General features: G+C 37.6%; 2 protein-coding genes across 2 annotated transcripts; both read right to left on the reverse strand.

Moving 5' to 3' along the window:
- Nucleotides 1-36: 36 nt before the first annotated feature.
- On the reverse strand, nt 37-11353 carry ttbk2b (tau tubulin kinase 2b). Its single transcript, XM_052586356.1, has 15 exons — nt 11141-11353; nt 9322-9457; nt 8161-8308; nt 7876-7949; nt 7618-7758; nt 7360-7464; nt 6872-6937; nt 6656-6748; nt 6459-6584; nt 6219-6376; nt 5925-6120; nt 4789-5000; nt 4244-4697; nt 2731-3350; nt 37-1827 (listed from the first exon to the last, which is right to left on the reverse strand). The coding sequence occupies exons 2-15, from the start codon at nt 9388-9390 to the stop codon at nt 1509-1511; spliced, it is 2781 nt and encodes a 926-aa protein (XP_052442316.1). The 5' UTR covers nt 9391-9457; nt 11141-11353; the 3' UTR covers nt 37-1508.
- A 785-nt stretch (nt 11354-12138) lies between these two features.
- Nucleotides 12139-16672, reverse strand: slc35f6 (solute carrier family 35 member F6). The gene is made up of 6 exons (XM_052587255.1): nt 16484-16672; nt 15206-15278; nt 14790-14961; nt 14350-14565; nt 14084-14194; nt 12139-13134 (listed from the first exon to the last, which is right to left on the reverse strand). Exons 1-6 carry the CDS (start codon nt 16558-16560, stop codon nt 12656-12658), a joined length of 1128 nt encoding a protein of 375 aa, XP_052443215.1. The 5' UTR covers nt 16561-16672; the 3' UTR covers nt 12139-12655.
- Between the last annotated feature and the right edge of the window lie 543 nt (nt 16673-17215).

A 17215-nucleotide genomic window follows, 5' to 3' on the forward strand; every position in this document is an offset into this window, starting at 1 on the left:
TGACAGCATAATATTGTCACAATATCAAGCATCAAGTCCTTAAGAGTACTTATTTATTTCATTGATATGAATACATATACATTCCAACATGGTAACTTTTTTTTTTTGCATGATTGAAATGCGTTAGCAAAATACAGTACATGAAGCATGAGGTGGAATTTCTTTTTCTTAATATATTTATATCTATATACAGTTCAGCTTATGTACAATTCTTAAGATAAACCATCCATCGTACCAACAGTTGTGGCCCTATACTGATGCTTTTAAAGCAAAAGTACTTCCAGAGGACAAAACAGACGATCCAGAACAAAACAACTATTCTAGCTGCACAGCACACAATGAAGTCGTGGTAATGACTCGGTAGCTACAATCTCTTTCTTTGTACATCACATGGGTCTCGCACTCCTCAGACAGCTTTCAATAAATGCCGTGATGGAGAATTCAATCCCAAAAACCACAGAAGAGTCTTGGCATTAGCAGCCAACATATCAAGCAGACATCTTTCTGATGTATTCAAGTAATATGATAATGGGACTATATATAGTGTTTGAATCAAGTTCATTTTAGGGTCCATAGTGTTTCATTGCAATATATCGGTTAAGTTTCTTTCTGATGTTATGACTATTTACAGGGATTGTTAGTATGATAATACAGGCATGGAAGAGATTATACTTGGCAATTGCAAGGTTGCGTACCCTTAATGTGATGGCGAATTCACTCAGTAGCAAGTAATAAAGCTACATCATCAGGTATGTAACCACATCCAATAAATAAATAAATACATTCTATAGATGATACAGCTTACAGTACATACATTCCCTGAAATACATATATACACATGCTTGCTTGTACCAGATGCACCTATACATGAATGATGTTACACTGTATAGATAGATAGCTATCTTTTGAATTGAGTATTTAACCATAAACACTTGGACCAATGATTTGAAAAACAGAAAAATGATAGAAAATGTAAGGCTAGAGTATCTGGAGTGGCTAAAAAACATGCATCTGTTTGACAGAATACAATGAGTTACTAAGTGCAGCCCCACTGGTTTCGGATTTCTAACGTTCTCACTGATAGCAACTGATAATTCATGTTCAAAATCTGACGTGTTTAAGGTATGTAAACCAGAAAGTGCAAAAAACATGGAAAAGTAAACAGATGATTATTGTACCAAAAAGAAAAAGAATGTATGGCACAAACTATATAGAATACAAAAAATTTAAAAAAAATTAACTGATTGCAATGAAATGCAATGGGCATTTGTTTGGGAGAAAGTTACAGCATCACTGGAACATTTAGCATGTTAATATTTCATGTTTTTCAAAAATGTCCAAAACATGATGCTTTCAAGTAATCACAACCAACCGGCAAATACCTGGTCCTTTATCGCTCTACTTATCAAAACACTACATGTAAAAACGCTACAGTTCATCAAACGCTACTTTTTAAACCGGTTGTCAAATTACTGACAACTCACATCATAGGTTACAAGCTTTTCTCTTTATTTGCTCATTTTGGTTGTGGTTTTGCCCTCAGGACTTCCAGCCCGGACTCTTGGGCAGAACCCTGACCCGTGATTTACTGTTATGTCGCTGATTCGAGGAGGCGGGGAGGCCGAGCAGTTACTTGGTGAATGGCTGTGACCCCCCTCAAAACGGGAAGGGGAGGAGCTTAACGAGCGCTGCAGAGAGGAGGCGGTGGTGCGTTGGTAACGTGAGGTGCTGGCGGCCAGTCCTCCTCGCTCCTGCATGAGCTGAGAGAGGTTGTCCAAGAGGTCCGTGTCACCGGTGCTGCTAGCACGAATGCGGTAGCGTCTACGTCTGAAATGACAAGAACTTTCAATATCACATTGATCATGTAGATGTATATTTAGGAATTGGACATTGGCTGTGCTGTTGTTTTATATTAACTAAAAAGAACCAGGTAAGAATGAGAGTTGATTGTTTGTAAAGACTAGACTGGTCAAGTTGTATGTTTTTGTTTCACTATAAAGAGTGGGTTCATAAGAGTCATTTGTTTGTGAATCAGACTACATTGGTTGAACTATATGTATTTGATTCAGTTAAAAAAGAACTGGTTCATAAGAGCCATTTATTCATGAATCAAATTACACTGATCGCACTCATTTTATCTGATTCACTAAAAAAAGATCCAGCTCTTAACAGGCATTTGTTAGTAAAGTGGACAACCCTGTGTGTCTTGGATTAACTAAAAAAGAACAGGTTTGTAAGAGTCTACACATTTGTTAGACTACAAATTGGTCACTGTTTGTGTTTTTGATTTGCTTAAAATAACCAATTATTTAAAACTCTTCATTAAAAGAACCAAATTCATCCATTTCAAGAATCAGACTACACTGGTTGTTCTGTATGTTTCTGATTCACTAAAAAAGCATAGGTTCATAAGAGTCAATTGTTCATGAATCAGATTACATGCCCTATGTCTTTGATTTACTAAAAAGAAATGGCTCATAAGAATCATTTATTCATTAATCAAATTACACTGATCCTACTCAATGTATTTGTTTGTTCATGTTTGTTGTTCATCTCATATGTCTAAAAATAATGGTTGATAAGAATCGGTTGTTCATGAATTGACTACAAATTGCTTACTCTATGTTTCTAATTCTCTAAAAATAACCAGCTTTTGTTTTGCATGCAGCCTGTGAAGATACAACTCAAAACACGATGAAGCATACATTTTTATATTCTTGGTCCTCTCACCTGTTCTCGCCACCTGTGCGAAGGGGCGGTTTGCCTGGTGGTGGCCGTGGAATAAATCGTGCAGACAGCTGATCCGGCACTAGTGTGGGGCTCATGGGTCTCGGTATTTTACTCTTGCTCGACACAGGTCCTGAGGAGCAAGACAGAGAGAGTGGCTCCTCCACCTGCCAGTCTGATCCTCGAGAAGCGGTGGGGAAGGTGAACTTGTCACGCAGCAGGGCTGAGGGGAAGTGCTCACATGACAGTGACAGAGACGGAGAAAGCGGAGCTGGAAAACCCCTACGGGTTGGAGAGTCCGGGTCCCGGATGGGGATGCGACTGGCTCGGGGTGAGAGTTCACGAGGTGATGCCGGAGCTGCATCAACACTGTGTCCAGTGGTCTCACCCTGGTTGGGGGTTGAAGAAGGCCCACCGTCAGGACAGCCCGAGTCACTCTCCACATCCTTGTCAGAGGCCTTGACAGTGATAATGTTTTCATCTGGCTTGTTAGGGCTTTTAGAGGGTGAAATATCTGGCACGTGGTTGTGCTCTTTTTCTGCAGGGCCTGATGGATTGTCAGGTTGAGAGTCGTCTCCTGTCTTCTGCTGAGACTGAACTGGCTGTAGCACTGCATTGGATGACTGTGAAGTGAATAACATTAAGAGACAGGACATTATTAATGGAGCTCTGCAAGGAAAAACTCTTATACACCGGTTTTTCTTAGTGGTACCATCATCTGCGGAGCTGTTGAGCTTTGTGTCAGCTTCACTTTCTGTCTATTGATGTTTTTGATACAGTAATAAATAAATCCAAGTCGCTGGCCAAAATCCGAGACATAGTGATGTTGCAGTGAAACCACTGCAATGCACCCATAAACGATCAGTGCTTACTGCTACAGTTTTCAATACACAATAAAACATATTTGAGACCCTGGACCATAAAACCAGTTATAGAGTCATTTTGTTAAAATTGAGATTTATACATCATCTGAAAGATGGATAAATAACAGAAATGTAAATAAGTAGGGGGGATAAAAGGTGAGAACATTGTGTACATTGACCAACATTGACCACTCACCAATCCCACATCTCAGACCTCAAATACATAAAATATAACCGTTTTTAGTCATAGTTTTAGAAGTAAAGAGTAAAGAAAATGCTATGCAAAACTAATTGAAATAATCAGATTTTTATTTAACCTTGTAAAATCACAAAATACTCTTGCACGACCCCACCACCCCAATAAAAGCACTTTCTCACTGCATCTAAGCAAATCTCATAGGTGACCTATTTTGATCTCAAAAAAGTGAGTTATAGGCGAGGAATTTGCATCAATGAAATAATCTTTCCATTCACACCGATGTAATTTATGACTGGTTTTGTGGTCCAGGTCACATTTCATGAGATAATCTACTAAAACACTATTGTTAAAATTAATGACAAGGAATTTTTTCATGATATAATAGTTGCTGTATACTTCACAATGTTTAGAAATACTAAAAGATTTACTTTAGATTGTAGCATGAGATACTGACCTGCTCAAGATGAGTCCTGTTTAGGACCACTGACACAGGCTGTACTGTGGGCAGTCTTCTTAATCCAGACAGGCCAATCACTCCAGGCAAGCCTGGTAGTCTGGCAAATGGAGGACCAGTGTGGCAGACGCCTGTGTGGAATTCTGCTGAACCACTCAGACTGCTAGCGCGCTGAGGCAAGGGGTCAGACCAGGTGCGAGGGAGGGCGAGGGGGCTGCAAGAGTGTGGTGAGATCCCTGAGCGTTCCTCCTCATCCGGTTTAGATCCTGCTGAACCGCTACCGCCCTCAAGCTCCACTAGGACCCATTCCTGTGAGTCACCCTCTTGTGGGACGGGGCTGAGGTTGACCGCAACATAACCGCTGCTGGCCGCACACTCCTCATCCTCCAGCGAGCCCTGTTCGACCCGACAGACAGACCTGTCTTGGGGCAGACCCGGACGTTGCTTTCCTAAACTAATAAGATGAAGAAAAATAAGTAGTTATGATGTTTTTAAGAGACCATTTCACATTTATAAGGAAGAATATTAGGATTCTGTTTACTGACTAGGCCTCAAGGAAGCGTTCAATGGTGGGTTTGGGTTCAGGGGTCAGTCTTTTGTCGAGCCCCATGCTCTGACTATGGCGCATCCTTCTCAGTAGAGGAGCAACACGGTCGATGAGCAAGGTCTCTGAGCGCACACGTCTAGGAGAGCCCTGGATGGAGCCACTGTTGGGGCTCTGGTTGCCCTCTTTGCTCCGCTCCTCCTCACTAGCCACCTGAATCAGAAACACAAGCTCAATGGAAACACTATGCTTGCAAACTCCAGACTGGCAAAAAAGGTGATGAGTGAGGTGTAAGTAACAATAGACCAACTCATTTAAATCTTAAAAAATAATAAATAAAATAAAAACTTGGAGCAGTTGAAATCATTTTAGAAATTATTGATATTAGAATAAATGTATATGTTGTTTATCGAGCAATGCTGTTTTGAAACAACATCAGTGTCCATCCTAAACTGTAAAATGACTATAAAAACTATGATTTAAACATCTTTTCAGTTCAAATAAAACAAGTCTTGACAAAAAGTTTTATGAAAGGATAAAACCCCACAGCAGACAGTCAATAAAATGGTAAATTGGCCAAATTAGAATGCAACTTCAGTACTTCACATTCCCAAAGTAAGTGAGAGAGCAGAAATATGGTACTAGTCACCTTAGACGCCACTGTACAAGTCAAGTCACCTTTATTTATATAATGTTTAATATAATATAGACTGTTTCAAAGCAGTTCATAGTTATAAACAGGAAAATAATACCGTAGAATCAATGATGCAAACTTGATCAAATATGAGTCCAATTCAAATTTTGGTGTAAAGCACCACTAAAAAGATAAGTCTAATTATTTAGCTCATAGCTATTTAGCTGTTGGTTCAGTTCAGTTCAATAATGTTAAAGTTCATAAATTATGAAAAAAGTCAAATTCAGCTCAAAGTTACTTTACAGAAGATGACAGTGTCTTTATTCAACTCCAGTCAGTTCAGAGTTGATTCAATTCAGTTCAAAAGGTGTTAATGAAATAAATGAAAGCATTATGAAATAGCAGTGTTGTGCTCATAAACATTACATTATTAAACATTAAAACATTTTACTAAAAAGTGACAAGTTTGCAGGTTATGTCAATAACTGAGTGATGAATAGTACCTTTCTGATTAGAGGCTGAACGTGGTTGAGGTTTCTGTTGCGGCTGAGCTCCATATCCTCCCAGACTTCTGCTCCCTGTGCAGGCTGCATTGGGATGGGGGCGCAATTATCAGCCTCACTGAGCCGCTCACCCTGAAGGACGTCCTCTGTGTTCTCACGCTGTGGATCGCCCGGGATCATGGAGGCATTGGCCATGCTGAAAGGAAATAGATTTTCATTTAACCAAGTTGACTTCAAACTGTTTACACAGAGACTTGGTATTTCATTGAATCATTGTAGATGCTAGATATCTACCCCAAATATGCCGGTGTGAGGCGGGTCAACTGCTGAGCTGTGGTTGCCAGAGTTCCAACATTAAGTGTGTCCTCTGAATCTGTTCTTTCCCAGTCATACGGATCATTTTCCACCACATTGTAGCTCTTCATGCTGTTGTCAAAGACTGACATCAGGAGCTGCAAACCAATGAGAGAGCATGTTAGTGATTTTCAACATTTACTAAATCTATGGTCAAGAAAGCTAAAGTAAATTCAATACCTGATAATCTGGTTTAGTGTAGTAGTCCAGGTTAGAGATATGGTCGAGAAAAACACTAAACTCCTCTGGGAGTTGTTTGAGCATTAGGCGATGGTTGTACGTCTGCTTCATATTTCCGACCTGTTCCTGTATTGATGGCAGGACTGAGAACAGCAAATCTCTTATCCACGGAAAATTATGATCAGAGCAGAACTTACTTTATCTTTGATTTTTCTCCAAGGTAGCTGACCCTCCATGAACTCCACAAGCATATAAAATAAGGACCACAGGTCATCATGTCGACCCATTTCCTTTATAAAGAACAAGAACAATGTGCATTTTAGTGAAATATGAATAAGTAACATGACCTGCTATGTATAAGAAACCTGACCGGCATCCGCCATTGGCTTGAGAATGTAAGAGAGAGAAGTTACCTTATTCTTGTGAGCATTGACTGAAGCATAACGGACGGTTCCTCTGAATCCTGCCACTTGACGTGGCTTGAAAAAAAAAAAAAATGAGAGAAGACATAAGTAAACATACAGAAACACATTACAGGAATAATTCACCCAAAAATGAAAATTCTGTCAAAATTCTGACATTGAAATTTGTGTTCATTTAAAAACCTTGACTTGCACCACTATCTTTTTTTTATGTATTCATGAAAGTTTGAGATGTAACAATTCATGAACAACTCATTTAGATCGTTTCTGTCACCAAGAACGACTGATAAATAATAAAAACTATTAACCAATCCAATTTCTACCTTTGTGCTTCATAGAAGAAATAAAGTCATTCAAGATTGGAAAGATTGTGAGTAAATGATGACTGAATTTTCATTTTGGGGTGAACTGTCTATTTAAGTAACGCTGATATGAAATTTCATAAACATAAGCTTTAAAAGACATCTGTGATTACTTACTGGACGGACTTCTTGACTTGAGTTTGTAAACTGGCGTGCCAACCCAAAATCAAGCATATAACAGGTTCGGCACGTACTGACAAGTCGACCCATTGCGAAGTTGGACTATTTGAGAAAAAAAAAAAAAAGGTCTGATGAATAGTTAATATAGTTTAAAAGAAATAATGAGGCCCTATTAAACATGAATTATAGTCAACATTAGAAGTGATGTTAGACCCAGGGTTGTCTGTGAGAGAGCACTCTGTGAAGCACTCTTACTGGTTTTATGTCTCTGTGCAGGAAGCCCACAGAGTGGATGCTTTCGATGGCTTCTAAGATTTGTCGGCCGAGCCTGAGTGTGGTGGAGAAGCTGAAGGTGCCGCGGCTCGTGTTGCGTCGAAGGTCTGCCAAGTTCCTTCCCTGCAGTTCAATGGACAAACATCACTTCAGGTGACTTAAATCAGGGTTGTTGTATTACATTGAGTTGCGATAACATCCATAAATTCAGAAACAAGAATAAATCATTCGATGCCCTACCTGAAGCTCCATAACCACATAATTGAAGCGGTCATTGCGTCCACAGCCAACAAAACGACAAACATGGTCTTTACCTATGAAATGGATCAAGGCAAAAATGGGTAATGTAATACAAATCTACATATACTTTTAAGTAATATTCCCCTTGAGTTTGGCAATATATGATTGCCCATAGAGTAGCATACACAGTGCAAAATGACTGCTCAAATAGTGTTTAAGTGCTTGTTTTATATATACATTAACTCAAATAAAAAGGTATCTTAAATAAATTATGTTAATTTTTACCCTGAAGTCTTTTCAAAACTGCAACTTCCATCTTAAGGACCTGTTTGGGTTGCTGGGCAGACTCCACTTTCAGAGCTACACTGACTTGGCTCACCTGGTCCAGGACTTCATAGATCTCACCAAAACCACCCCCACCAATCTTCTTCAACTAGTTAGGAAAGAGACATTTTTAATGAATGACTACTGTGCAAAACTTATTGGCCGAAGATTTCTCAATGTTTTTGGAAAGTCTCACCAAGGTTGCATAATTTTTTTTAAATCACAGTAATATTGCAAAATATTATCAATAATCATCAGTAATATACTTTAAAATGTATTCCTGAGATGACCAAGCTGAATTCTCAGCAGCCATCATTTCAGTCTTCAGTGTCACATGATCCTGTGAAATAATTCTGATTTGGTGCTCAAGAAACATTTCGTAGTATTAACAATGTTGAAAACAGTCATACAGCTCTACATTTTTGTGGAATCCGTGAAACAATTAGCTTTCTTAGGATTCTTTGATAAATAAAAAGTGCAAAATAACAGCATTTGTGTCACTGTTGATCAATTTGATGCATCATTGTTGAATAGGCTTCCTGAAGAAGGCTATCAGTCCTCTATGAGGAATTATTGGTATAATTGAATTTTTAGTGTGTATTGTTTTGGTTTGTATTGTGTGTTTCTTGCTAAAGAACCTTGAGTTTGGAAATAAAGTTGAACTGAAAAAAATTCTAAATGTAAAAAACATCAACATATTTTGACCCCTAAACTTTTGAACATTAATGTACTGTATATATTTCTCCTCCTATAATTGAGTAGACAGACAGCTTTCAAACTTGTGTCAGAGAACAGATATTACAACAGTTCTGTTCAAGCATGAAATACTTTCTCGAACAAATGTCCTAGCAAAACAACACTTTTATCATGAAATAAAATGCTGTGTCTCGTGACTATTTGTCAGCATGCTGTACAGTTTTCTGTGCTGATGTCAGCACTGCTCAACACACCTGCAGTGTATCGTTTAAATGCGCTCAAAAGCAAAAAGAAATCCTTGGCTGACTGAAAGTTTCCATGAAAAAAACTGACAGCTATCAGAACATCTCTACGAAACTAACAGTGAGTATTTGAATGGTCCTGAAGCCTTGTCCTCCTAAATACAGCTCCTTCAAAACAACTCACCACTCTCCATCGCTCCCGGACCATGCTCCCGACAGCCAAGATATCAGTCTGCTCCCCGGACCCACTCATCCTGAGGCTCAAGAGTGGACTGAGCACACTCAGATCTACACCTCACATCAGTGAGCTTGGGTCCTCGCTGAAAAGATTAGAAAAAACAGATCTGTTCTTTAGATTTTAAAAATGCTTCATTTAGTTGGACCTGTATGGTTACATAAAAAATTAAAGGCTCTAGAGACGTTTGCAGAAATGAGGGAGATTTACCTACAGGGCTGTAGACAAGATGTCTACAAAAATAATGTAAAATGCATTTTATTTGTTCCATCCATATACGCAAGCAGGCCTTCTGTGAAGGCACCCAAACTATATCAATCTGACCTGTCCTAAGGTTGTCTTTTGACAAAAATAAGTAAGACCCGTAGAAGAATTTGTCCTGTTTCTTTTTATGACTGTCACTGCTAAGGTGCAGAAACTAAAGGAGCTAAATCGAGTCAAATCCTTAAGGAACAGGCTTACTGTAGGCCTGAAACAAGAATAAAATTCAATATATATCTGCAAGACAGTGACTCAGGGAAACATAATCTGTAAATCTACATCACAAAGACTTCAAAATACTGTTACAGTAGATGCATGCTTAGTTGTAAGACAGATAACCTTGGCTCTGTTTGATGTCAATGATATAATAAAAATGCAATAATTTATATTTGCTAAAAAGCTATATGAAACGTTCTCCAAGTCATGTACACATCTTTTGGAGTGGTAAATATATGCATTATCTTGAGCAATATATTTTTCTGTATATTATGCATGCCTGTATGTATGTGTATACTGTGTGTTTTATACTTATTGCATACAGTCTTATACTGTCATTATTTGGCTGCAGTGTTGGTAAATTATGAATGTCATTACTTGTTGCACACTTTTATATGGTGTAATGACAATTAAAATATGTGTTGTTGTTTTTTTGCCAATTACCAACATTTTGACACACAAAAAACTGTTTTAGTAATAAATCTAGAATATATAAAATATAAAAGTAAAACATTTTGAATTACGCACCATAAAATGTTTTATATATATATATATATATATATATATATATATATATATATATATATATATATAGTTTAAGTGTTTTGCTGCTTTGTTTTGATTTTTAGAAGCATAACTATGCACGCATGCATGTAACAATTTACCTGTAGATTTTACATTTGAATACATTTGAATTGGAGCACAAAAACATTATAGTTTAAAATATATAAATAGTCTTAAAAGTGACTCAACGCTATTAAAAGGTTTTTACTCAAGCTTTAATCATTAAATCTGTACTGCAACGCTATCATCAGATCTGATGGATGACAATCCAAAGCAACTTCCATACTGGCATCTTTAAGAATGGCTGCAGATGGCCTGTTATGTCTTTACAAGCTGGCTGTGTTGTGTTACTGAATTTGTATGCTAACATCCACAAGCTATGCTAAAAACTGCGGCTGTCTTGTAGATATTGGTTGCGGCGTTCTGAGTCCTTTCCGCATCCAGTGATAACAGAGGGACACATAGGACACAGGCTAGCTATGGCTAAAGCATCAGCCAGAACCAAATCACTAAAACAAAAAAGCGCAATCAAGCGACACCGCGTTAGCTACTTAGCCAAACTGAATAACGCCACCGCTACATACAGCTATTGTTGAACATAGGGTTGCCAGGTTACACAATGGCAACGCAATGTTGTGACAGCTTTAATCCCGCTAATAATGCGGAGTAACGTTAGCTCGCTAAGCGGACTGCATGCGTTCATTCACGGACCCGGTGTGTTCATTACCTCTGTCTGCAGCGGCGGTACAAGATGTTTCCGAAGACTTCACAACATCTGTTTTTGTTCTATAGGCCATGATGATATAAAAAGTTGGACGACATAACCCCATAACATTTAGAAACATAAAATAACGACTGAAGTTCCCGTTATTTGCCTCACTTCTCTCAGCAGCGACGGCAGCGTCGAGGACTGAGCGAGCGGACCGATGTGTGACGTCACATCTCGCCGTATGGGTTTGGTTTGATTAATCACATCGTTTGGAATGACCATCACATCAATAACTAATTTAATGAATACATAATATTAAAATTTTCAGTTGTTAACATAACTTACTAATACATTATTAGATCCAAAAGCTGTATCCCTTATTTACAGTTGTATTCAACTACCGTTAAAAAAATAATGCATATTGCACGTTGTGTATTGTCAAAGTCCCTTTAAGGCTTTTTTTCCTATTCTATAATCTTTGGTATTGCTCATTGTCAGCAAGTTAGTTAACGGATCTTTATTGTAAAGTGTTACCGTCTTTATAATTATTATTGATGCCCATTGTTTAAAACTTTGCGTGGGGATATAGCTAATGCTCCCACACTGAACATTTGTTGTGCAATAGTATACATATGTAAATTAAGATTTACATTAAAAAGTGCAACATTATCATTATTTTGTTAACATATTTTCATTGTGGAATTATGCAAGTCAAACATTTAGTTAGGAAATCAATAAGAGGGTTGTTACACACAATTAGACACGTGACAAAGATATTAATCTAATCTAATAGTCACTGAGTGAAACTGTTCTCTCCTCTTCATGCTTTCATCAACAACAAACAATTGCATCCACAATGTACAAACAAGGATGTGAGAGTAATTTATACATTTATGAAGAGGGCAGATTTGTGAAATGAAACCGATGTCAGTTTAAAACATCTAGTAAAAACTACACTGTTTTGAGACTAGGGTTCCTTGTGTATTACTCTAACAGAAAAATCAAAAAATCAAACAAACATTGTATTATTTACTGGCAGCAAACACAGCGATACATCCATATTTTTAAAAAACCAAATATACATAGACAAACAGAAGATTTTCTTGTCAGTACACAATACCCGTTTCACAGATCGCTAAAAATATAACTCAAATAAAACGATAAGTGAAATAATGTCCTTCAAACAACAGCACATCATGTAAAAAAACAAACAAATGGTTTTAAAACCTATAAAATTACATGATTAAAAACTTTTAGGTGTTATTTTAAGGATTTTTGGCATTAAAATCATGTAAAAATGATTCCCTTTTCTAAAGTAAAAATGAGCATTCAACTGTCTTTTTTTTTTTTTTGAGACATGCCCACAAAGATGGCTGTAGTAGTAGTAGTATTAGTAGTAGTGATGGTTCCCTAAGTGTTGAATCAAACTCTAAAACAAAAATAAAAAAATACAATTCTTTTCTTAAAATGAAAATAACAGTTAAAACTAAAACTGAAATGCTTTGTGGGCAGCATTTTGTTTAAAATCCAATATTAGCTCTCATTTGCAGCTGTCCCTGCACCAAGCAGTCTCTCTCTCTCTGGGGCTTCTCCCTCCTCTGCTCTCTGCTCTCCAGGGAAGCAGGGCAGTTTGGCCATCAAGGGCTTGTGGAGTCCATTATACAGTGCTGTACCCACGAGTAGGATGATGAAGCCTAAAATCTGTAGGCCGTGGAATACCTCCCAGCCCAGCAGTAAACTCATGACCCAGATGACCAGAGTACGCAGACTGTCCAGCACCATGCGAGTAGTGGCACTTATTTCCTTGGTGACGCTGATGCCGGCGAAGTTAAAGAAGGCGATGCTCACGGTGTTGCCCAGCAGTGCCAGTAAAATAAGGGGCTTATGGCCAATCTGACAGAAGGCGTCTAATGCGTCTTCAAGGACCTGCCGTGGGTTGTCTGCAAAACTTCCCACATGGATGTAGAACATTGGGATGAGGAGCAAAGTGAGGATGACAAATCCAAAAAAACCTAAGAAAGAGAAGACAACTAAGCCACTGGGAAATAGGCCAGTCACAGAAATGTTGCTAAACTGATACGTTTTTTAAATAATCAAAATTCTCTGTTTGTCGTTAGATGTCCATTATTGACAAAGGCATATTTGGACGCATTTTTCTGATTTCACAGTAACAACGAATGGGGAGGATTGAGGGTAAAATAACCTCAGATAAGCAGCCACTGCTTCAAGTCAGAAATATAATCAGTCTTTGAAAATATAATCAGAGACTCAAAATATAATCAGAAAATATAATCAGTAATGGCACTGACAGATAAGTTAATCAGAGACTAAAAATGGAAGTCTTTTAAATGGGGTCTAGCCATCAACTATAATTATGACAACATTTGTTTCTAAGCCAATCAGCATTGTTTCACTAATCTTTAATACCTTTGACTTATTGCTGATTTAATCTTTTTAGCAGTTAGACTTTTCTAGTAATTGATCATCCATAATAAAGACTAAATAAATAAATATTGGTATTTTGAATGTTCTATTCAACTAAAAAAAAGAAAGTATAACGATTTTCACAAAAATATTAAGCAGCATGACTCTTTTCAGCAATGATAAAAAGAAATATTTATTGAGCACTAAATGAGAATATTACAATAATTTCTAAAGCGTTATGTTAAACACAAGACCGGTGTAATGGCTTCTGAAATTTAGTTTTACTGTCACAAGAATAAATTACATTTTAAAAAATTTAAAAAGTTTAATTATATTTCACAATATAACAGTTTTTGCTGTATTTTTGATCAATTAAACACAATACCCCCCCCCCCCCGAAACTTTTAAACTGCAGTGTGTGACACAAAAAAATTAATTCCTATCATTATCATTATGACAACATTATTAATGCATAGCGTTAATATACTTGGACAAACTAGTCATTGGCTTTATATGTCACTACATTAAAAACTTTACCTTCAGTCCCAACAGCCTTCAGTGGATGCACATTGTGCTTGTAAACAAACTTCTCCTCCAGGACCATCTGGACTGCAACAATAATCTGTGCCATGATGATCAAAAGGTCCCCTATAAGACGAGATCAATAGAAAATCAGTCCAGTCAGATAAAGATGCAAGATATAATCAAATAAAGAAACAATCCTGATATCCAGCCTACGAAAAGATTTTCTGATTTGTAAAAGGCAAATGATTAAAAACATTTAGCAGCAGGTAACTACTGACCTGTGATAACCTCACTGAGCTTATGGGAGTCATCCCCATGGCCGCTCACAAAATCAGCCAGGCCAACCACCACCAGACCAAGGATGGTGACTAGGATCCCAATCCACTGGCTGGGCTGCAGCCGCCGTCCTAAGAACGCTACAGACAACAGTCCAGTGAAGATGATCACAGCTCCTCGCAGCATCTGGAAACTGGAGGCACTGGTCATGTTCAGTGCTAGAGAAAGAAAACACAAGTACAGATCCTGTTTATGTCAATCCAAGAATAAAAAGAACGGATGTTTCAGCTATTATAAATTAAAACTTGTCTATATATAGTAAGATAATATACAATTATCATTTACTTATAGTGCGGTCACTTTAACGATACAAAGCTGGTTGTACATCAGTGAACCTGCCCTTTAAGAACTAAAGAATATACTTCACATGTTGGATACTCACCAACATACATGATGGATGTGCCCAGCATGTCACAAAGGGCAGGGGGAAGGAAAAGAAGAGGGTTAAAACTTTGGCCCGGATCCATCGTGGGCTCAGGTTTGCGCCGATCATGACAAAGGAGAATGTGGAACACCACCAGACAGGACAACTCTCCCAAAAACATTCCCACAGCCTGGAAAGGTGAGAGGAGGAGGAGGTGTGTGGTGAAGAAATATTAAGATGCATGCAGGAAAAGTAACAGAGATGGGGAAAAGTGATATGAAGTGCAGGACACAGAGCCGAAACCAGTTCTCATTTTGTCAAAACATAAGACTTTCAGTTCTCCGTCTTCTTAGAGGTACTGAAAACTATGTACTGAGAGGGAAGTTTGATGTGAATCAAGTGTTGTTATCTTGAGCATGGATGAAAATCATTACCTGTACAAAGGGGTGGGAGAAGGCATGATTTGGGGAACCATAACATCCAGGTGCAGAGAACAAATCAGCCCATCTAGGAGATGAACAGATTCAGGTCATTAGACGTGTCATTTTCCAATATTAAAATTAATCAGACTTAATGTGTATTAATATGCAGTATAACAATAAAAAAGGCACTCATAGCAAACACAAAGTTTGGGACAGCACACAAATCTTTTGACCAAGCACTAATGGCTACTGGACATGACCAGGAAGCTTGTTATTTTTGTACATAATTATTTTTATATTTAATTATGATTTTCTCTTTATCCATTCACATTACACACTAAAAACTATGATATTAAACATGTAAAATCAGCCTTTCAGCTGCCATTCACTGTAAGTTTAATAAGTAACTATGCACATGGTACAATAATGCAATTTTTACAACCATGAAAAGACAATGTTTGACTGACATAATGCCTCATGATGAAGAAAATACTCTTATCAACTCTTTCTTTAGATTTAACTTAAATCATTTGACTTGTAAATAGAATAGGAATTATGGCACTGTAAGTAGTGAATAAAGTTCACAGCAGTGTAAAAAAACAAGTGTACATATAATAATGAAGTGTTAAAACAGAGATGCATCATCATCAACATGAGTGTCAGTTTTTCAGCAGACACTGGGTGAAGTGTGGTATCAAATACCATCTGCCTAGAAACATCAAGCCACTGTTTTTAGATACAAAGCTGTATCAGTTTACAAGTAACTTAACAGTATTTGCAGCGGAGATCTTGTCTAAATGGACTACCTAATTCTGATTGTAAGACGCTTACTGCTGAGATTGCACTACTGACTAATAGTCACAAGGGTTTTGGTGGCAGAATTGATGATTTTGCACCATTAACATGTCACGACAATCGGATCATCACAATTGCACGTGAGTCGTCTAGTCATCTTGTCCTGAAATGTTCGATTTTCATCTTCGTCTGTATATATATTAATGGCATACATTAATACTAAAAGGCAAAGGGGAAATAATGATCATTTTTCTTTCATCTAATTTATTGCTCACATTATTTAAAAAAAGGACTAAATTCTCCTTTTAAAATAATAATATAACGTGGCAAAATAAGGACACGGCGTGAAGCTTTGTAAAAGAAAACGTGAAAGCACATTTGTCTAACGTTACCCTATAAGTAGAGGCAGAAGTTCGGACAACTAATAAAAGTAAGCAATGATCTCATGTAAACAAACACCATCTAGCGCGTGCATGCTAAGTTAACGTTACTTACTTTGCGGATAGTGTGTTAACAGAGCCTGTGATGAGCATCAAAGCAGCGAGAAAGTACTGATATTTGGTCCAAGCCATGGTGAGTGTGGGACAGAGTGGCCGCGAACATCAGCCTCTCGACTGTCTTGAGATGTGTCTTTTCTGCTGATGAATGATGATGAATACAGTCATCTATCTAAACAGCCTTGTATGCAAATCACATGATGGCGATCATGTGACACACCAGCTGACCCGTTATTTGCGCAGATTTTTTATTTTGAGGTGCACTGGTCTGCTGTCTTAATACCATATATGAACCATATGTAAGCAGCCAAGCAATCAGACCAAGACAATAATTTAGGAAAAATCATGTATAACGTTTACTACAATGTGTTAGTTCGACTACGATATGTTTGTTTCCTGACTTGTTGGTAATAAAACAATAAAAAGGATATATTTTAATTTACAGTATTAGATGAATAGCTTTTAGCTGAAACCCTTATTTAATTCAGGATATTATACAGTGAATCTTCGTTCCAAAGTTTGTTGTGGCGTTGGAATCACTTCAGTGACTCGATTCATTTGAATCATTTGACTAAAACGATTCGTTCAGATTTATTCTCTGACACTTTAGTATGCCAGTAGATGGCGTCGAATTTCTTTTTTATATTATCTTGAGAGCGAGGCATTGAATCTTTTCTACATTTCGTTAAAAAAAGTTAACAAGTCCGCCCCTTGTTTTTTTCTTTTTATG

This window comes from Carassius gibelio, chromosome B20 (assembly GCF_023724105.1).
Source record: "Carassius gibelio isolate Cgi1373 ecotype wild population from Czech Republic chromosome B20, carGib1.2-hapl.c, whole genome shotgun sequence".
Taxonomy (NCBI): domain Eukaryota; kingdom Metazoa; phylum Chordata; class Actinopteri; order Cypriniformes; family Cyprinidae; genus Carassius; species Carassius gibelio.

Excerpts from the sequence above, each read along its gene's own strand:
- ttbk2b (XM_052586356.1), bottom strand. The coding sequence starts at position 9,390 with ATGAGTGGGTCCGGGGAGCAGACTGATATCTTGGCTGTCGGGAGCATG. Across the intron at positions 7,950-8,160 it reads AGTTTTGAAAAGACTTCAGG|GTAAAGACCATGTTTGTCGT; the intron begins GTAAAAATTAAC and ends TCCATTTCATAG. Across the intron at positions 6,121-6,218 it reads CTCACACCGGCATATTTGGG|CATGGCCAATGCCTCCATGA; the intron begins GTAGATATCTAG and ends ATTTCCTTTCAG.
- slc35f6 (XM_052587255.1), bottom strand. The coding sequence starts at position 16,560 with ATGGCTTGGACCAAATATCAGTACTTTCTCGCTGCTTTGATGCTCATC. Across the intron at positions 15,279-16,483 it reads GTTAACACACTATCCGCAAA|ATGGGCTGATTTGTTCTCTG; the intron begins GTAAGTAACGTT and ends TTCATCTCCTAG. Across the intron at positions 13,135-14,083 it reads GAAGGCTGTTGGGACTGAAG|GTTTTTTTGGATTTGTCATC; the intron begins GTAAAGTTTTTA and ends TCTCTTTCTTAG.